Source organism: Pecten maximus, chromosome 2 (assembly GCF_902652985.1).
Source record: "Pecten maximus chromosome 2, xPecMax1.1, whole genome shotgun sequence".
Taxonomy (NCBI): Eukaryota; Metazoa; Mollusca; class Bivalvia; order Pectinida; family Pectinidae; genus Pecten; species Pecten maximus.
This window is the reverse complement of record NC_047016.1, coordinates 231,644-254,821: the sequence shown is the minus strand read 5'-3', so window position 1 is coordinate 254,821 and position 23,178 is coordinate 231,644. Positions and strand designations below refer to the sequence as shown.

General features: G+C 33.9%; 1 protein-coding gene across 1 annotated transcript in view; it reads left to right on the top strand.

Moving 5' to 3' along the window:
- LOC117344096 (GTPase-activating Rap/Ran-GAP domain-like protein 3) overlaps positions 1–23,178 on the top strand; it is a 135,525-nt gene that overhangs the window by 32,429 nt on the left and 79,918 nt on the right. The window contains exons 4-9 of the mRNA XM_033906748.1: positions 5,155–5,242; positions 8,090–8,208; positions 8,315–8,379; positions 9,729–9,819; positions 21,907–21,982; positions 22,218–22,316. Of these exons, the coding sequence (XP_033762639.1) occupies positions 5,155–5,242; positions 8,090–8,208; positions 8,315–8,379; positions 9,729–9,819; positions 21,907–21,982; positions 22,218–22,316 (538 nt within the window). The remainder of the gene's footprint in view (positions 1–5,154; positions 5,243–8,089; positions 8,209–8,314; positions 8,380–9,728; positions 9,820–21,906; positions 21,983–22,217; positions 22,317–23,178) is intronic.

Sequence of the window (23,178 nt, the reverse complement as noted above, 5' to 3'; positions counted from 1 at the left end):
CACGACATCAATCTAAGTTGATCCTAAAGTGGTACATTAGATTACTGGACAGTTTGACAACACGACCTCAATCTTAGTTGATCCTAAAGTGGTACATTAGATTACTGGACAGTTTGACAACACGACATCAATCTTAGTTGATCCTAAAGTGGTACATTAGATTACTGGACAGTTTGACAACACGACATCAATCTTAGTTGATCCTAAAGTGATACATTAGATTACTGGACAGTTTGACAACACGACATCAATCTTAGTTGATCCTAAAGTGATACATTATATTACTGGACAGTTTGACAACACGACAACAATCTTAGTTGATCCTAAAGTGATACGTTAGATTACTGGACAGTTTGACAACACGACATCAATATTAGTTGATCCTAAAGTGATACGTTAGATTACTGGACAGTTTGACAACACGACATCAATCTTAGTTGATCCTAAAGTGATACATTAGATTACTGGACAGTTTGACAACACGACGTCAATCTTAGTTGATCCTAAAGTGGTACATTATATTACTGGACAGTTTAACAACACAACATCAATCTTAGTTGATCCTAAAGTGGTACATTATATTACTGGACAGTTTGACAACGGGGCATCAATCTTAGTTGATCCTAAAGTGGTACATTATATTACTGGACAGTTTGACAACGGGGCATCAATCTTAGTTGATCCTAAAGTGGTACATTATATTACTGGACAGTTTGACAACGGGGCATCAATCTTAGTTGATCCTAAAGTGGTACATTATATTACTGGACAGTTTAACAACACCACATCAATCTTAGTTGATCCTAAAGTGATACGTTAGATTACTGGACAGTTTGACAACACGACATCAATCTTAGTTGATCCTAAAGAGATACATTAGATTACTGGACAGTTTGACAACACGACATCAATCTTAGTTGATCCTAAAGTGATACATTAGATTACTGGACAGTTTGACAACACGACATCAATCTTAGTTGATCCTAAAGTGGTACATTATATTACTGGACAGTTTGACAACACGACATCAATCTTAGTTGATCCTAAAGTGGTACGTTAGATTACTGGACAGTTTGACAACACGACATCAATCTTAGTTGATCCTAAAGTGATACATTATATTACTGGACAGTTTGACAACACGACATCAATCTTAGTTGATCCTAAAGTGGTACATTATATTACTGGACAGTTTGACAACGGGGCATCAATCTTAGTTGATCCTAAAGTGGTACATTATATTACTGGACAGTTTGACAACGGGGCATCAATCTTAGTTGATCCTAAAGTGGTACATTATATTACTGGACAGTTTGACAACGGGGCATCAATCTTAGTTGATCCTAAAGTGGTACATTATATTACTGGACAGTTTAACAACACCACATCAATCTTAGTTGATCCTAAAGTGATACGTTAGATTACTGGACAGTTTGACAACACGACATCAATCTTAGTTGATCCTAAAGAGATACATTAGATTACTGGACAGTTTGACAACACGACATCAATCTTAGTTGATCCTAAAGTGATACATTAGATTACTGGACAGTTTGACAACACGACATCAATCTTAGTTGATCCTAAAGTGGTACATTATATTACTGGACAGTTTGACAACACGACATCAATCTTAGTTGATCCTAAAGTGATACATTAGATTACTGGACAGTTTGACAACACGACATCAATCTAAGTTGATCCTAAAGTAGTACATTAGATTACTGGACAGTTTGACAACACGACATCAATCTTAGTTGATCCTAAAGTGATACATTAGATTACTGGACAGTTTGAAAACACGACATCAATCTTAGTTGATCCTAAAGTGATACGTTAGATCACTGGACAGTTTGACAACACGACATCAATCTCAGTTGATCCTTAAGTGATACATTAGATTACTGGACAGTTTGACAACAGGACATCAATCTTAGTTGATCCTAAAGTGATACATTAGATTACTGGACAGTTTGACAACACGACATCAATCTTAGTTGATCCTAAAGTGGTACATTATATTACTGGACAGTTTGACAACACGACATCAATCTTAGTTGATCCTAAAGTGGTACGTTAGATTACTGGACAGTTTGACAACACGACATCAATCTTAGTTGATCCTAAAGTGATACATTATATTACTGGACAGTTTGACAACACGACATCAATCTTAGTTGATCCTAAAGTGGTACATTATATTACTGGACAGTTTGACAACACGACATCAATCTTAGTTGATCCTAAATTGGTACATTATATTACTGGACAGTTTGAAAACACGACATCAATCTTAGTTGATCCTAAAGTGGTACATTATATTACTGGACAGTTTGACAACACGACATCAATCTTAGTTGATCCTAAAGTGGTACATTATATTACTGGACAGTTTGAAAACACGACATCAATCTTAGTTGATCCTAAAGTGATACATTAGATTACTGGACAGTTTGACAACACGACATCAATCTTAGTTGATCCCAAAGAGGTACATTATATTACTGGACAGTTTGACAACACGATTTAATTCTAAGTAGATCAGATAATGATCCGTTAGGATTTGGGACAGTTTGACTGTTTAAATCTTAATAGATCGTATAATGATCCGTTAGGATTTGGGACAGTTTGACTGTTTAAATCTTAATAAATCGTATAATTCGGGACAGTTTGACGACACGACTTCAATCTGAGTAGATCGTAAAATAATAGGTCAGAGTTCTGAGCAGGTTAACGACGCGACCCAAATCTCAGTATATCATAAAATGACAGGTTAGAATTCGGAACAGTTTACCGATGCAACCCAAATCTAAAAAGATCCAATAATGATACATTAGAATCCAGAATATTTTAACGAAACAAAATAAATATTTGTGAATCCTAAAATTATGCGTTAGAATTTGGTACAACTCGACTTAATTTTAGTAGATCCTAAAATAATACCTTGGAATATGGACAGTTTGTTGACACGACTTCAATTTTAGTAGACCTTAGATATCACGTTAGAATATGGACAGTTTGACAACTCGACTAAATACTATTGCAAATTATTTGTGTTTGGAAGAAAGTGCATTTCCAAACAAACATTTTAGTATATCACATGACTGGTTTTTTTTGTTTTTTGTTTTTGTTTTTTATTTTAATTTTCTTTTTTAATCTGTTGATAGGTATTCGTGTTTAAAATTCAACATTATTCTCCTATATATACGACCCTTAACGTAAGATACTCCGGAAGCTGATCATGTTGTGACGTCAGAGTCTTGTCAGTGTCCCAAAGTACAACACACTTGATATTAAATACTACAGCCTAGAAAATATGATAATACTGACAATACTACTTTAATGTCAAAACATCACTTCAAAAGTAGATTGGTTTACTTTGTTACAAATATTTTTCTAAATGATATACTTGAGACTTTGGCATGTTACCAGGACCTTGTAATCATTGTCTAAGGTGGTACAAATGAAACAGAATGGTGGATATGAATACTAACCCAAGGAGAACGCTATCAAACATTGTATTCGTACGGGTCATTGTTAGTCTGAACCTGTATAGTAGGTTAGAGAATACTGATATTGCTTTTGTAACGGATTTCAGATCATTATGGTTGTCATGATATTATCATTAAATTATCCTGACTACTATCATTAGTTATAATGATATTACCATTAAATTATCCTGACTACTGTTATAAGTTATAATGATAGTATCATTAAATTATCCTGACTTCTGTTATAAGTTATCATGATATTATCATTAAATTATCCTGACTACTGTTATAAGTTATAATGATATTATCATTAAATTATCCTGACTACTGTTATAAATTATCATAATATTATCATGTATTATCTTCCAATGATCTGTATGTATACACTATTAGTATTATCTTCCAATGATCTGTATGTATACACTATTTGTATTATCTTCCAATGATCTGTATGTATACACTATTTGTATTATCTTCCAATGATCTGTATGTATACACTATGAGTATTATCTTATATGTATACACTATTAGTATTATCTTATATGTATACACTATTAGCGTTATCTTGTATGTATACACTATTAGTATTATCTTGTATGTATACACTATTAGTATTATCTTGTATGTATACACTTTTAGCGTTATCTTGTATGTATACACTATTAGTGTTATCTTGTATGTATGCACTATTAGTATTATCTTGTATGTATGCACTATTAGTATTATCTTGTATGTATGCACTATTAGTATTATCTTGTATGTATGCACTATTAGTATTATCTTGTATGTATACACTATTAGTATTATCTTGTATGTATACACTATTAGCGTTATCTTGTATGTATGCACTATTAGCGTTATCTTATATGTATACACTATTAGCGTTATCTTGTATGTATACACTATTAGTATTATCTTGTATGTATGCACTATTAGTATTATCTTGTATGTATGCACTATTAGTATTATCTTGTATGTATACACTATTAGTATTATCTTGTATGTATACACTATTAGTATTATCTTGTATGTATACACTATTAGTATTATCTTGTATGTATACACTATTAGTATTATCTTGTATGTATACACTGTTAGTATTATCTTCCATTGATCTATATGTATACACTATTATTAGTATCTTGTATGTATACACTATTAGTATTATCTTGTATGTATACACTATTAGTATTATCTTCCAATGATCTGTATGTATACACTATTAGTATTATCTTGTATGTATACACTATTAGTATTATCTTCCAATGATCTGTATGTATACATAATTAGTATTATCTTCTAATGATCTGTATGTATACACTATTAGTATTATCTTGTATGTATACACTATTAGTATTATCTTGTATGTATACACTATTAGTATTATATTGTATGTATACACTATTAGTATTATCTTGTATGTATGCACTATTAGTATTATCTTGTATGTAAGCACTATTAGTATTATCTTGTATGTAAGCACTATTAGTATTATCTTGTATGTATACACTATTAGCGTTATCTTCCAATGATCTGTATTGATGTTTTCTATTAATGGATAAAAGAGATATAAAATGGAGAAGGAACGTAAACCATTATAACAATATAAGATTAATAGAAAAGTTATTTACATGTCGTTATAGATTATTGTTTCTATCAACAGTCGGTATCAAGTCCACTCAACAGTCCGATCCACCTTGAGAATCCCGAGTTTCACACCCGATGGTATTTCAAGTACTTTCTTGGAAAATGTAGGTACACAATATAAAACGATAATATCACCATGGTTAGCAATAACATAGTAATGTATAACATCTCGTATTGATAGTTTACCCTAATAACGGCTAACGTTATCCTGTACAGTGTATACACTGTCCGTCAGGACTTCTAACGTCAGCCTTAAATTGTACAATGTATACAATAAACTGTCCGTCAGGACTTCTAACGTCAGCTTTAAATTGTACAATGTATACAATAAACTGTCCGTCAGGACTTCTAACGTCAGCCTTAAATTGTACAATGTATACAATAAAATGTCCGTCAGGACTTCTAACGTCAGCCTTAAATTGTACAATGTATACAATAAAATGTCCGTCAGGACTTCTAACGTCAGCCTTAAATTGTACAATGTATACAATAAAATGTCCGTCAGGACTTCTAACGTCAGCCTTAAATTGTACAATGTATACAATAAAATGTCCGTCAGGACTTCTAACGTCAGCCTTAAATTGTACAATGTATACAATAAACTGTCCGTCAGGACTTCTAACGTCAGCTTTAAATTGTACAATATATACAATAAACTGTCCGTCAGGACTTCTAACGCCAGCCTTAAATTGTACAATGTATACAATAAAATGTCCGTCAGGACTTCTAACGTCAGCCTTAAATTGTACAATGTATACAATAAAATGTCCGTCAGGACTTCTAACGTCAGCCTTAAATTGTACAATGTATACAATAAAATGTCCGTCAGGACTTCTAACGTCAGCCTTAAATTGTACAATGTATACAATTAAATGTCCGTCAGGACTTCTAACGTCAGCTTTAAATTGTACAATGTATACAATAAACTGTCCGTTAGGACTTCTAACGCCAGCCTAAAAGTGTAAAATGTATACAATAAACTGCAATGGGCAATGTTTTTATTGTGGTACTCAATATACCGTCTAAATGTTTATTGTGGTACTCAATATACCGTCCACAAGGGCAATGCTTTTATTGTGGTACTCAATATACCGTCTACAAGTTTATTGTGGTGCTCAATATACCGTCCACAAGGGCAGTGTTTTTATTCCGGTACTCAATATACCGTCCACAAGGGCAACGTTTTTTATTGCGGTACTCAATATACCGTCCACAAGGGCAATGCTTTTATTGTGGTACTCAATATGCCGTGTACAAGTTTATTGTGGTGCTCAATATACCGTCCACAAGGGCAGTGCTTTTATTGTGGTGCTTAATATACCGTCCACAAGTTTATTGTGGTGCTCAATATACCGTCCACAAGGGCAGTGTTTTTATTCCGGTACTCAATATACCGTCCACAAGGGCAACGTTTTTTATTGCGGTACTCAATATACCGTCCACAAGGGCAATGCTTTTATTGTGGTACTCAATATGCCGTGTACAAGTTTATTGTGGTGCTCAATATACCGTCCACAAGGGCAGTGTTTTTATTGTGGTGCTCAATATACCGTCCACAAGGGCAATGCTTTTATTGTGGTGCTCAATATACCGTCTAAAAGTTTATTGTGGTACTCAATATACCGTCCACAAGGGCAATGCTTTTATTGTGGTACTCAATATACCGTCTACAAGTTTATTGTGGTGCTCAATATACCGTCCACAAGGGCAGTGTTTTTATTCCGGTACTCAATATACCGTCCACAAGGGCAACGTTTGTTATTGCGGTACTCAATATACCGTCCACAAGGGCAATGCTTTTATTGTGGTACTCAATATGCCGTGTACAAGTTTATTGTGGTGCTCAATATACCGTCCACAAGGGCAGTGTTTTTATTGTGGTGCTCAATATACCGTCCACAAGGGCAGTGTTTTTATTGTGGTGCTCAATATACCGTCCACAAGGGCAATGCTTTTATTGTGGTACTCAATATACCGTCCACAAGTTTATTGTGGTACTCAATATACCGTCCACAAGTTTATTGTGGTGCTCAATATGCCGTCCACAAGGGCAATGTTTTTATTCCGGTACTCAATATACCGCCCACAAGGACAGTGTTTTATTGTGGTACTCAATATACCGTCCACAAGGGCAGTGTTTTATTGTGGTACTCAATATACCGCCCACAAGGACAGTGTTTTATTCCGGTACTCAATATACCGCCCACAAGGACAGTGTTTTATTCCGGTACTCAATATACCGCCCACAAGGACAGTGTTTTATTGTGGTACTCAATATACCGCCCACAAGGGCAGTGTTTTATTGTGGTACTCAATATACCGTTCACAAGGGCAGTGTTTTTATTGCGGTACTCAATATACCGTCCACAAGGGCAGTGCTTTATTTTGGTGCTCAATATACCGTCCACAAGGGCAATGTTTTTATTGTAGTACTCAATATACCGTCCACAAGTTTATTGTGGTGCTCAATATACCGTCCCCAAGGGCAATGTTTTTATTCCGGTACTCAATATACCTTCCACAAGGGCAGTGCTTTTATTGTGGTACTCAATATACCGCCCACAAGGGCAGTGTTTTATTGTGGTACTCAATATACCGCCCACAAGGGCAGTGTTTTATTGTGGTACTCAATATACCGTCCACAAGGACAGTGTTTTATTGTGGTACTCAATATACCGTCCACAAGGGCAATGTTTTCATTGTGGTACTCAATATACCGTCCACAAGGGCAATGTTTTCATTGTGGTACTCAATATACCGTCCACAAGGGCAATGTTTCAGTTTGCCCTGACGTCAACCAAGAATTGTATTACAAGACTTTGTTTCGATATTTGTGATGACGTTAGATCATGTGTTTGTTTAGGTTCAAATGTATATATTTAGCTGTGTTATATATATATATATGCATACATTCGGTCGTCGTTTTATTTATATACCTATTCATGCTATAGTACACCAGAATTATGCGGGGATGGACTCTGAAAAAGAACCCTACCTGCTGTCTGTCATCGTAACGGATGCTAACAATCACAACGTACCTCAATATCGTGCAATTCTGTGGCAGAAGTCGGTAAGTAATACCATATCTAAGGATTGATGATGTTCTAGGCTGTTGATTTTGACCTCTGAAACATATGCATTATTCCTAGATGTAATGGTTCAAACTGCCATTGTAGGGGGCGAAAAGAATCTGCCTTCCGTACAACCCAAACAAACCACAGACTGTGAAAGGTATTATCAGGTATGTAATATCAAATTTAACTTATATATTGTAAATCTCATTAACATTATCTGGTCAATACATGTAACAATAGTTACCTCAGAGATATTCTTAATCTATATTGTACAGCCGGGACCTGTATAGGGCAGCACAAATCAGCGATATAACACCAATTCCTAGTATTTAAAGGAATTCTTAATAACAGCTATAAAAAATGTATGTTACTGGCTATAACAGTTAAATACTTCTATAAATAACTCTACTGTGTTTTTAAAAGTAACAGTTAATTACTGTTATAACGAACTCGACTGTGTATTAAACAGTAACAATTATTACTGTTATAAAGAACTCGACTGTGTATTTAACAGTAGCAGTTAATTACTGTTATAACGAACTCTACTGTGTATTAAACAGTAACAGGTAATTACTGTTATAACGAACTCGACTGTGTATTAAACAGTAACAGTTAATTACTGTTATAACGAACTCGACTGTGTATTAAACAGTAACAGTTAATTACTGTTATAAAGAACTCTACTGTGTATTTAACAGTTAATTACTGTTATAACGAACTCTACTGTGTATTTAACAGTTAATTACTGTTATAACGAACTCGACTGTGTATTAAACAGTAACAGTTAATTACTGTTATAACGAACTCGACTGTGTATTAAACAGTAGCAGTTAATTACTGTTATAAAGAACTCTACTGTGTATTTAACAGTTAATTACTGTTATAACGAACTCTACTGTGTATTTAACAGTTAATTACTGTTATAACGAACTCTACTGTGCATAAAACAGTAACAGGTAATTACTGTTATAACGAACTCGACTGTGTATTAAACAGTAACAGTTAATTACTGTTATAAAGAACTCGACTGTGTATTTAACAGTTAATTACTGTTATAACGAACTCTACTGTGTATTTAACAGTTAATTACTGTTATAACGAACTTTACTGTGTATTAAACAGTAACAGTTAATTAATGTTATAACGAACTATACTGTGTATTAAACAGTAACAGTTAATTACGGTTATAACGAACTCTACTGTGTATTAAACAGTAACAGTTAATTACTCTTATAAAGAACTCTATTGTGTATTAAACAGTAACAGTTAATATCCTTCGGAAATATCAGTGTGTTTTTCCTCCTAGAAAATTAAATATCAACTCTTTTGATAGAGCTTCGATTCTCCCTTTCTAACATTCCACAGGTATGTAACCCATGTGACTGATATTTCTCTTTGGTACGGGAACCATAACGATACAACTTCTATTACCAGGTTTAAGGGTTAATAAAAACAGAATGTGAACTAGATCAATTAAATTATGTGTTTTTATGGTGTTTTTTTTTTTAATTTTCAGTCACTTCGATATTTCTCGGATAGACAAGGTACCCAAAGAACTGTTTGATCCGGAGATTCAGAAAGAATTACTCGTGCTAGAGGAACAGGAGGTAAGTATGCGGGTTCTTTATCACTCAGCCAACAATTTGTTTTGTAGAAATAAAGTAACCATAATTTACCTCTACAGAATTTACATGTAGCCTATTTCAACATATACAAAGTATGGATCAACCAATGTACATATGTATAAACAATAAATATTGCTGACCGTGTTAAACAAAAGTATAGCCACTAATCATCAATGTATTTATTTAATTCATATGTATACTACCGATGACTTTTTATCGCATACAATGTTGTTGTTATTATTAAAAAAAATATAACAATTTGGCCAACGTTATCCGATCAAAAGTTATGCTATCAAACCAATTAATATAAGAAAACAAAATGATGTTTCAATGTCGGATATACGTAGGGGATATATTCTATAATAACACAGGGACTCTGGGTCAGTTCTAATAGTAAATACCGCTTGAATTTAATCAAAGTTTGATGTTCAATGTAACTTAGCATGATTCTGTATACAGAAACAAAAATCGAATTAAAAAAAAAAAATCAAAAAAACGAAAAAACGAAAATACATATATCTTGAGATTGCTGGGAATCTTTTTTTTTTTCAAATACGACTGTGACACTATGAAAAATGTTTGGTTTAGAGTCTGTCACACAATATGCCACACACTATGACTATGTGGAAAGTATGATTCGTTGGTTAGAGTCGATTGTGATGCCACAATGTGTGCCAATGTGTAGGTTTATTTTTGTTAAGATGCAACATATTGTGACGTTTTGTAGAATTTGAAATTGAGAGTCGCCTATGATGCCACAGGCTGTGCCACTTTGAAGAATACCTTGTTAAAAATCGCCTGTGATGCCCCCAGACTGTGTAGAATATGTTGATAAAAATCGCCTGTGATGCCCCAGACTGTGTAGAATATGTTGTTAAGAATCGCCTGTGATGCCCAAGACTGTGTAGAATATGTTGTTTAGAATCGCCTGTGATGCCCCAGACTGGGTAGAATATGTTGTTAAGAATCGCCTGTGATAACCCAGACTGTGTAGAATATGTTGTTTAGAATCGCATGTGATGCCCCAGACTGGGTAGAATATGCTAAGAATCGCCTGTGATGCCCCAGACTGTGTAGAATATGTTGTTAAGAATCGCCTGTGATGCCCACGACTGTGTACAATATGTTGTTTAGAATCGCCTGTGATGCCCACGACTGTGGTATACAACAGATGGCTTTTGAATAGTTACTTTTCTCGCGACATCGATTTTAATACACGACAACGTCCACAGCAAACACAAGCACGGTTATTGCCGCCCTCTCCTTAGGTCCTTATCCGCCGGCACCTCATGGTGTAATTTCCTCTGTAACATTCTCAAGTCAGCTGCTGATAGAGAAAGTCTATCACTGATCAACCAAGCAATGTGTACCCCCCCCCCCCCCCCCCCCCCCCCCACACACACACACACATACACACATCATGACATATAATGTATTTGAGAGACATCTGCATCAAAATGTCGTCGTTTTAATATTCAGAAAAAAAATTGCCCTACCCTTATTCATAACTTACTGCTACCTTTGTATCATTATCAGAGTAATTAAAATTTCCGACATAAAATATTACTAAATGTTCCAGTATCTCCTCATTCAGACGAAGTTAAATTCCTGCTCATATCAGAATGATTTCTGGCTTTTTCCTGCTATGACATCTGGGGCCGCGATGGCCGAATTATTAAGGTGTCCCGACACTCTTTCACTTTCACTAGCCCTCCACTTCTGGGTCGGGAGTTCGAAACCAGTGTGTGGCAGTTGCCTGGTACTGACCATAGACCGGTTGTTGTTTTACGGGTACTCCGGCGTTTCTCCACCTTTGAAACCTGGCACGTCCTTGAATGACCCTGGTTGTTAATGGGACGTTAAAAAATAAACCAAACCAAACTATGACATCTTTTAGAGCTATCTAAAGGAATACTCACATAGAGATATTATCGAGGCTCATTCGCAATGTCCTGATGATTTCAAATAGTATGGTTATCGAAGAATTAAAAGCCCGTGAACTTAAAAAGGGAAAGGTGCTAGTAATAATATGAACGCACAACTTCAAAATAAGCAACTTGGTGGCAGTCCAGAATACATTTGTTTTTAGATTTTACATTCGGTGACCCTGCCATTGCTTCACCCAATGTCCTCTCTTTAGAAATATAAGTTAACCCCTATGTAACCCTATTTCATTGTCCTTTCTATACTAACCTAACACGACTCTTCTGTAACCCCATTTCATTGTCCTTTCTATACTAACCTAACACGATTCCTCTGTAACCATATTTCATTGTCATTCCAAACCTAACCTAACACGACTCTTCTGTAACCCCATTTCATTGTCCTTTCTATAGTAACCTTAGACGATTCCTCTGTAACCCTATTTCATTTTCCTTTCTATACTAACCTAACACGACTCTTCTGTAACAATATTTCATTGTCGTTTCTATACTAACCTAACACGACTCTTCTGTAACCATATTTCATTGTCCTTTCTATACTAACCTAACACGACTCTTCTGTAACAATATGTCATTGTCCTTTCTATACTAACCTAACACGACTCTTCTGTAACCATATTTCATTGTCCTTTCTATACTAACCTAACACGATTCTTCTGTAACCATATTTCATTGTCCTTTCTATACTAACCTAACACGACTCTTCTGTAACCATATTTCATTGTCCTTTCTATACTAACCTAACACGATTCCTCTGTAACCCCATTTCATTGTCCTTTCTATACTAACCTAACACGACTCTTCTGTAACCATATTTCATTGTCCTTTCTATACTAACCTAACACGACTCTTCTGTAACCATATTTCATTGTCCTTTCTATACTAACCTAACACGATTCCTCTGTAACCCCATTTCATTTTCCTTTCTATACTAACCTAACACGACTCTTCTGTAACCATATTTCATTTTCCTTTCTATACTAACCTAACACGACTCTTCTGTAACCATATTTCATTGTTCTTTCTATACTAACCTAACACGACTCTTATGTAACAATATGTCATTGTTCTTTCTATACTAACCTAACACGACTCTTCTGTAACCATATTTCATTGTCCTTTCTATACTAACCTAACACGACTCTTCTGTAACCATATTCCATTGTCCTTTCTATACTAACCTAACACGACTCTTCTGTAACCCTATTTCATTGTCCTTTCTATACTAACCTAACACGACTCTTCTGTAACCCTATTTCATTGTCGTTTCTATTCTAACCTAAGACGATTCCTCTGTAACCATATTTCATTTCCCTTTCTATGCAAACCTAAGACGATTCCTCTGTGATTAATCCACTATTCTCTTTCTACTTACCCATGTCGAAAGTATATAGTTCATTCGAGATAATTTAAAAGTTAAAAAAAGGTAGAGACTGTTTAATGTGTATTAAAGACATTGTAAAAGAGCAGATAAATGAGCAGCTACTAAGGTTTAACTGATAATAGAGCAGTAAAGACTGTTTAACATTTAATAGAGCACTTAAAGTATTTTAACAGTTAATAGAGAAATAAAGACACTTCTACAGTTAACACATGAATACAGACAGCTGAACTGTTTCTTAATGAGTCTATTAAAGTTAATCAGTTAACACAGTACTAAAGACTGTTTGACAGTTTGTAGAGAAGTAATGACAGTTTAACAGTTAATATAGCTCTAAAGACTGTTTGACAGTTTGTAGAGTAGTAATGACAGTTTAACAGTTAATATAGCTCTAAAGACTGTTTGACAGTTTGTAGAGTAGTAATGACAGTTTAACAGTTAATAGGGCTCTAAAGACTGTTTGACAGTTTGTAGAGTAGTAATGACAGTTTAACAGTTAATAAGGTACTAAAGACTGTTTGACAGTTTGTAGAGTAGTAATGACAGTTTAACAGTTAATATAGCTCTAAAGACTGTTTGACTGTTTGTAGAGTAGTAATGACAGTTTAACAGTTAATAGGGCTCTAAAGAGTGTTTGACAGTTTGTAGAGTAGTAATGACAGTTTAACAGTTAATATAACTCTAAAGACTGTTTGACAGTTTGTAGAGTAGTAATGACAGTTTAACAGTTAATAGGGCACTCTAGACTGTTTGACAGTTTGTAGAGTAGTAATGACAGTTTAACAGTTAATAGGGCACTACAGACTGTTTGACAGTTTGTAGAGTAGTAATGACAGTTTAACAGTTGATAGGGCACTCTAGACTGTTTGACAGTTTGTAGAGTAGTAAAGACAGTTTAACAGTTAATATAGCTCTAAAGACTGTTTGACAGTTTGTAGAGTAGTAATGACAGTTTAACAGTTAATAGGGCTCTAAAGACTGTTTGACAGTTTGTAGAGTAGTAATGACAGTTTAACAGTTGATAGGGCACTCTAGACTGTTTGACAGTTTGTAGAGTAGTAATGACAGTTTAACAGTTGATATAGCTCTAAGGACTGTTTGACAGTTTGTAGAGTAGTAATGACAGTTTAACAGTTAATAGGGCTCTAAAGAGTGTTTGAAAGTTTGTAGAGTAGTAATGACAGTTTAACAGTTAATAGGGCTCTAAAGACTGTTTGACAGTTTGTAGAGTAGTAATGACAGTTTAACAGTTGATAGGGCACTCTAGACTGTTTGACAGTTTGTAGAGTAGTAATGACAGTTTAACAGTTGATATAGCTCTAAGGACTGTTTGACAGTTTGTAGAGTAGTAATGACAGTTTAACAGTTAATAGGGCTCTAAAGACTGTTTGACAGTTTGTAGAGTAGTAATGACAGTTTAACAGTTAATAGGGCTCTAAAGACTGTTTGACAGTTTGTAGAGTAGTAATGACAGTTTAACAGTTAATATAGCTCTAAAGACTGTTTGACAGTTTGTAGAGTAGTAATGACAGTTTAACAGTTAATAGGGCTCTAAAGACTGTTTGACAGTTTGTAGAGTAGTAATGACAGTTTAACAGTTAATATAGCTCTAAAGACTGTTTGACAGTTTGTAGAGTAGTAATGACAGTTTAACAGTTAATATAGCTCTAAAGACTGTTTGACTGTTTGTAGAGTAGTAATGACAGTTTAACAGTTAATAGGGCTCTAAAGACTGTTTGACAGTTTGTAGAGTAGTAATGACAGTTTAACAGTTAATAGGGCTCTAAAGACTGTTTGACAGTTTGTAGAGTAGTAATGACAGTTTAACAGTTAATATAGCTCTAAAGACTGTTTGACAGTTTGTAGAGTAGTTATGACAGTTTAACAGTTAATATAGCTCTAAAGACTGTTTGACAGTTTGTAGAGTAGTAATGACAGTTTAACAGTTAATATAGCTCTAAAGACTGTTTGACAGTTTGTAGAGTAGTAATGACAGTTTAACAGTTAATATAGCTCTAAAGACTGTTTGACAGTTTGTAGAGTAGTAATGACAGTTTAACAGTTAATAGGGCACTCTAGACTGTTTGACAGTTTGTAGAGTAGTAATGACAGTTTAACAGTTAATAGGGCTCTAAAGACTGTTTGACAGTTTGTAGAGTAGTAATGACAGTTTAACAGTTAATATAGCTCTAAAGACTGTTTGACAGTTTGTAGAGTAGTAATGACAGTTTAACAGTTAATATAGCTCTAAAGACTGTTTGACAGTTTGTAGAGTAGTAATGACAGTTTAACAGTTAATATAGCTCTAAAGACTGTTTGACAGTTTGTAGAGTAGTAATGACAGTTTAACAGTTAATATAGCTCTAAAGACTGTTTGACAGTTTGTAGAGTAGTAATGACAGTTTAACAGTTAATATAGCTCTAAAGACTGTTTGACAGTTTGTAGAGTAGTAATGACAGTTTAACAGTTAATATAGCTCTAAAGACTGTTTGACAGTTTGTAGAGTAGTAATGACAGTTTAACAGTTAATATAGCTCTAAAGACTGTTTGACAGTTTGTAGAGTAGTAATGACAGTTTAACAGTTAATAGGGCTCTAAAGACTGTTTGACAGTTTGTAGAGTAGTAATGACAGTTTAACAGTTAATATAGTTCTAAAGACTGTTTGACAGTTTGTAGAGTAGTAATGACAGTTTAACAGTTAATATAGCTCTAAAGACTGTTTGACAGTTTGTAGGGGTAGTAATGACAACTTAACAGTGAATATAGCTCTAAAGACTGTTTGACAGTTTGTAGAGTAGTAATGACAGTTTAACAGTTAATATAGCTCTAAAGACTGTTTGACAGTTTGTAGAGTAGTAATGACAGTTTAACAGTTAATAGGGCTCTAAAGACTGTTTGACAGTTTGTAGAGTAGTAATGACAGTTTAACAGTTAATATAGCTCTAAAGACTGTTTGACAGTTTGTAGAGTAGTAATGACAGTTTAACAGTTAATAGGGCACTAAAGACTGTTTGACAGTTTGTAGAGTAGTAATGACAGTTTAACAGTTAATATAGCTCTAAAGACTGTTTGACAGTTTGTAGAGTAGTAATGACAGTTTAACAGTTAATAGGGCTCTAAAGACTGTTTGACAGTTTGTAGAGTAGTAATGACAGTTTAACAGTTAATATAGCTCTAAAGACTGTTTGACAGTTTGTAGAGTAGTAATGACAGTTTAACAGTTAATATAGCTCTAAAGACTGTTTGACAGTGTGTAGAGTAGTAATGACAGTTTAACAGTTAATATAGCTCTAAAGACTGTTTGACAGTTTGTAGAGTAGTAATGACAGTTTAACAGTTAATATAGGCTCTAAAGACTGTTTGACAGTTTGTAGAGTAGTAATGACAGTTTAACAGTTAATATAGTTCTAAAGACTGTTTGACAGTTTGTAGAGTAGTAATGACAGTTTAACAGTTAATATAGCTCTAAAGACTGTTTGACAGTTTGTAGGGGTAGTAATGACAACTTAACAGTGAATATAGCTCTAAAGACTGTTTGACAGTTTGTAGAGTAGTAATGACAGTTTAACAGTTAATATAGCTCTAAAGACTGTTTGACAGTTTGTAGAGTAGTTATGACAGTTTAACAGTCAATAGGGCTCTAAAGACTGTTTGACAGTTTGTAGAGTAGTAATGACAGTTTAACAGTTAATATAGCTCTAAAGACTGTTTGACAGTTTGTAGAGTAGTAATGACAGTTTAACAGTTAATATAGCTCTAAAGACTGTTTGACAGTTTGTAGAGTAGTAATGACAGTTTAACAGTTAATATAGCTCTAAAGACTGTTTGACAGTTTGTAGAGTAGTAATGACAGTTTAACAGTTAATATAGCTCTAAAGACTGTTTGACAGTTTGTAGAGTAGTAATGACAGTTTAACAGTTAATAGGGCTCTAAAGACTGTTTGACAGTTTGTAGAGTAGTAATGACAGTTTAACAGTTAATATAGCTCTAAAGACTGTTTGACAGTTTGTAGAGTAGTAATGACAGTTTAACAGTTAATAGGGCTCTAAAGACTGTTTGACAGTTTGTAGAGTAGTAATGACAGTTTAACAGTTAATATAGCTCTAAAGACTGTTTGACAGTTTGTAGAGTAGTAATGACAGTTTAACAGTTAATATAGCTCTAAAGACTGTTTGACAGTTTGTAGAGTAGTAATGACAGTTTAACAGTTAATATAGCTCTAAAGACTGTTTGACAGTTTGTAGAGTAGTAATGACAGTTTAACAGTTAATATAGCTCTAAAGACTGTTTGACAGTTTGTAGAGTAGTAATGACAGTTTAACAGTTAATAGGGCACTAAAGACTGTTTGACAGTTTGTAGAGTAGTAATGACAGTTTAACAGTTAATATAGCACTAAAGACTGTTTGACAGTTTGTAGAGTAGTAATGACAGTTTAACAGTTAATATAGCTCTAAAGACTGTTTGACAGTTTGTAGGGGTAGTAATGACAACTTAACAGTGAATATAGCTCTAAAGACTGTTTGACAGTTTGTAGAGTAGTTATGACAGTTTAACAGTTAATAGGGCTCTAAAGACTGTTTGACAGTTTGTAGAGTAGTAATGACAGTTTAACAGTTAATAAGGTACTAAAGACTGTTTGACAGTTTGTAGAGTAGTAATGGCAGTTTAACAGTTAATAGGGCACTCTAGACTGTTTGACAGTTTGTAGAGTAGTAATGACAGTTTAACAGTTAATATAGCTCTTAAGACTGTTTGACAGTTTGTAGAGTAGTAATGACAGTTTAACAGTTAATAGGGTTCTAAAGACTGTTTGACAGTTTGTAGAGTAGTAATGACAGTTTAACAGTTAATATAGCTCTAAAGACTGTTGGACAGTTTGTAGAGTAGTAATGACAGTTTAACAGTTAATAGGGCTCTAAAGACTGTTTGACTGTTTGTAGAGTAGTAATGACAGTTTAACAGTTAATAGGGCTCTAAAGACTGTTTGACAGTTTGTAGAGTAGTAATGACAGTTTAACAGTTAATATAGCTCTAAAGACTGTTTGACAGTTTGTAGAGTAGTAATGACAGTTTAACAGTTAATAGGGCACTAAAGACTGTTTGACAGTTTGTAGAGTAGTAATGACAGTTTAACAGTTAATATAGCTCTAAAGACTGTTTGACAGTGTGTAGAGTAGTAATGACAGTTTAACAGTTAATATAGCTCTAAAGACTGTTTGACAGTTTGTAGAGTAGTAATGACAGTTTAACAGTTAATATAGCTCTAAAGACTGTTTGACAGTTTGTAGAGTAGTTATGACAGTTTAACAGTTAATATAGCTCTAAAGACTGTTTGACAGTTTGTAGAGTAGTTATGACAGTTTAACAGTTAATAGGGCTCTAAAGACTGTTTGACAGTTTGTAGAGTAGTAATGACAGTTTAACAGTTAATATAGCTCTAAAGACTGTTTGACAGTTTGTAGAGTAGTAATGACAGTTTAACAGTTAATATAGCTCTAAAGACTGTTTGACAGTTTGTAGAGTAGTAATGACAGTTTAACAGTTAATAGGGCACTCTAGACCGTTTGACAGTTTGTAGAGTAGTAATGACAGTTTAACAGTTAATAGGGCTCTAAAGACTGTTTGACAGTTTATAGAGTAGTTATGACAGTTTAACAGTTAATATAGCTCTAAAGACTGTTTGACAGTTTGTAGAGTAGTAATGACAGTTTAACAGTTAATAGGGCACTCTAGACTGTTTGACAGTTTGTAGAGTAGTAATGACAGTTTAACAGTTAATATAGCTCTTAAGACTGTTTGACAGTTTGTAGAGTAGTAATGACAGTTTAACAGTTAATAGGGTTCTAAAGACTGTTTGACAGTTTGTAGAGTAGTAATGACAGTTTAACAGTTAATATAGCTCTAAAGACTGTTTGACAGTTTGTAGAGTAGTAATGACAGTTTAACAGTTAATAGGGCTCTAAAGACTGTTTGACAGTTTGTAGAGTAGTAATGACAGTTTAACAGTTAATATAGCTCCAAAGACTGTTTGACAGTTTGTAGAGTAGTAATGACAGTTTAACAGTTAATATAGCTCTAAAGACTGTTTGACAGTTTGTAGAGTAGTAATGACAGTTTAACAGTTAATAGGGCACTAAAGACTGTTTGACAGTATGTAGAGTAGTAATGACAGTTTAACAGTTAAAAGGGCTCTAAAGACTGTTTGACAGTTTGTAGAGTAGTAATGACAGTTTAACAGTTAATAGGGCTCTAAAGACTGTTTGACAGTTTGTAGAGTAGTAATGACAGTTTAACAGTTAATATAGCTCTAAAGACTGTTTGACAGTTTGTAGAGTAGTAATGACAGTTTAACAGTTAATAGGCTCTAAAGACTGTTTGACAGTTTGTAGAGTAGTAATGACAGTTTAACAGTTAATATAGCTCTAAAGACTGTTTGACAGTTTGTAGAGTAGTAATGACAGTTTAACAGTTAATATAGCTCTAAAGACTGTTTGACAGTTTGTAGAGTAGTAATGACAGTTTAACAGTTAATATAGCTCTAAAGACTGTTTGACAGTTTGTAGAGTAGTAATGACAGTTTAACAGTTAATATGGTACTAAAGACTGTTTGACAGTTTGTAGAGTAGTAATGACAGTTTAACAGTTAATAGGGCACTCTAGACTGTTTGACAGTTTGTAGAGTAGTAATGACAGTTTAACAGTTAATATAGCTCTAAAGACTGTTTGACAGTTTGTAGAGTAGTAATGACAGTTTAACAGTTAATAGGGCTCTAAAGACTGTTTGACAGTTTGTAGAGTAGTAATGACAGTTTAACAGTTAATAGGGCTCTAAAGACTGTTTGACAGTTTGTAGAGTAGTAATGACAGTTTAACAGTTAATAGGGCTCTAAAGACTGTTTGACAGTTTGTAGAGTAGTAATGACAGTTTAACAGTTAATAGGTCTCTAAAGACTGTTTGACAGTTTGTAGAGTAGTAATGACAGTTTAACAGTTAATATAGCTCTAAAGACTGTTTGACAGTTTGTAGAGTAGTAATGACAGTTTAACAGTTAATATAGCTCTAAAGACTGTTTGACAGTTTGTAGAGTAGTTATGACAGTTTAACAGTTAATATAGCTCTAAAGACTGTTTGACAGTTTGTAGAGTAGTAATGACAGTTTAACAGTTAATATAGCTCTAAAGACTGTTTGACAGTTTGTAGAGTAGTAATGACAGTTTAACAGTTAATATAGCTCTAAAGACTGTTTGACAGTTTGTAGAGTAGTAATGACAGTTTAACAGTTAATAGGGCCCTAAAGACTGTTTGACAGTTTGTAGAGTAGTAATGACAGTTTAACAGTTAATATAGCTCTAAAGACTGTTTGACAGTTTGTAGAGTAGTAATGACAGTTTAACAGTTAATAGGGCTCTAAAGACTGTTTGACAGTTTGTAGAGTAGTAATGACAGTTTAACAGTTAATATAGCTCTAAAGACTGTTTGACAGTTTGTAGAGTAGTAATGACAGTTTAACAGTTAATATAGCTCTAAAGACTGTTTGACAGTTTGTAGAGTAGTAATGACAGTTTAACAGTTAATAGGGCTCTAAAGACTGTTTGACAGTTTGTAGAGTAGTAATGACAGTTTAACAGTTAATATAGCTCTAAAGACTGTTTGACAGTTTGTAGAGTAGTAATGACAGTTTAACAGTTAATAGGGCTCTAAAGACTGTTTGACAGTGTGTAGAGTAGTAATGACAGTTTAACAGTTAATATAGCTCTAAAGACTGTTTGACAGTTTGTAGAGTAGTAATGACAGTTTAACAGTTAATATAGCTCTAAAGACTGTTTGACAGTTTGTAGAGTAGTTATGACAGTTTAACAGTTAATAGGGCTCTAAAGACTGTTTGACAGTTTGTAGAGTAGTAATGACAGTTTAACAGTTAATAGGGCTCTAAAGACTGTTTGACAGTTTGTAGAGTAGTAATGGCAGTTTAACAGTTAATAAGGCACTAAAGACTGTTTGACAGTTTGTAGAGTAGTAATGACAGTTTAACAGTTAATATAGCACTAAAGACTGTTTGACAGTTTGTAGAGTAGTAATAACAGTTTAACAGTTAATATGGTACTAAAGACTGTTTGACAGTTTGTAGAGTAGTAATGACAGTTTAACAGTTAATAGGGCTCTAAAGACTGTTTGACAGTGTGTAGAGTAGTAATGACAGTTTAACAGTTAATATAGCTCTAAAGACTGTTTGACATTTTGTAGAGTAGTAATGACAGTTTAACAGTTAATATAGCTCTAAAGACTGTTTGACAGTTTGTAGAGTAGTAATGACAGTTTAACAGTTAATATAGCTCTAAAGACTGTTTGACAGTTTGTAGAGTAGTAATGACAGTTTAACAGTTAATATAGCTCTAAAGACTGTTTGACAGTTTGTAGAGTAGTAATGACAGTTTAACAGTTAATAGGGCACTAAAGACTGTTTGACAGTTTGTAGAGTAGTAATGACAGTTTAACAGTTAATATAGCTCTAAAGACTGTTTGACAGTTTGTAGAGTAGTAATGACAGTTTAACAGTTAATATAGCTCTAAAGACTGTTTGACAGTTTGTAGAATAATAAAGACAGTTACCCTCAAGAATTACATTTTATATTATCATCATCAGTTAGAATAACATCACTATTACCCTTAAGAATAACATTTATATTAGTATTATCAGGTTTGATAGTAATACTGATATCGTTATTCTATACATCTGCAGGGTTCAGTGAATTTCAAATTCGGAGTGGTGTACGCCGTTGAGGGACAATCCTGCGATGACGAGTTCTACAGTAACGGTATGTGTTTGTCTGTAGGGATCATGACATGTGTATATCCTAGTTAGAATTAGGTTCTGGTCTGGCTATCAATAAGGAAACAACTCCCAGGCCTATTTTATATAGGGAACGAAAACTGGAGAGCACAACTTGTCCTCAATATAAACAAAGTGTTTATACACGTGGAATAAGTCATGCATGTTGACAAATAGAAAATACCGATGCATAAATGATACACAAATTTTCTCTTTTGCAGAACAGGGAAATGTGGCTTTTGAAAATTTTCTTCGGCTTCTTGGAGAAAGAGTAAAGTTAAAAGGATGGGGAAAATTCAAGGCTGGTCTGGATGTAAAATGTAAGTAGATTGTCACTATGATATAAATCTACACCTATAGTACTTACAGCATAAATGTCTATCCCTTCCATATTACCGATAATTGTCCATCATGTAACTAATAATATAAATGTATACGCATTTACAAATAATATAAATGTCTAACCGTGGTACCGATAATGTAAGTGTTCATCCATTTTGATTATAATACAAATATATGTCAATGCATGTTGTCAATGATATACATGTCTGTCCATACTTCAAATCATCATATTACCGATTATATAAGTGCATCCATGACGTTTATGAAGGGAATACATTTAGAAGCACGGCTATTTGCAAATACTTCCTGTTATGTAGCTTTGTGCGATTATTAATGATATAGCGATATTTATAGAAACAAGTTTGTGTTGATAGACAGGCTGATTCTCTATTTTGACGTCGCGATCAATAATAAGTGACTAAAGGCAGATAATGTAATCCCAACGTAATCTGTGTTAAGGGCCTAACTCATATATATATGAGTTAGGCCCTTAACACAGATTACGTTGGGGTTACATTATCTGCCTTTAGTATTTATCTGTAAATATGATTGTTATGTCTTTTTACTTTACCTACCTGTAGTCACTTTTGTTCCTTATTCCGAATATACCTATGTTTATTTCGTTTTCAGTTACAGATATTCAAATCGAATATCAGTAAGATGTAGACGTTTTAGAAATAGTTAAGTTGTCCGTCATTATTCTACTCCATTATCTGTGGTCAGTTCGGATCTGTTTCGCCACTTTTCTACCAACTGTTGATCAGTGTTATCGGCAATACATGTGTTGATCTGTCCATCTTTATGTACCTGGTTTTGTTGTTCACTTCAGTCATTATTGTT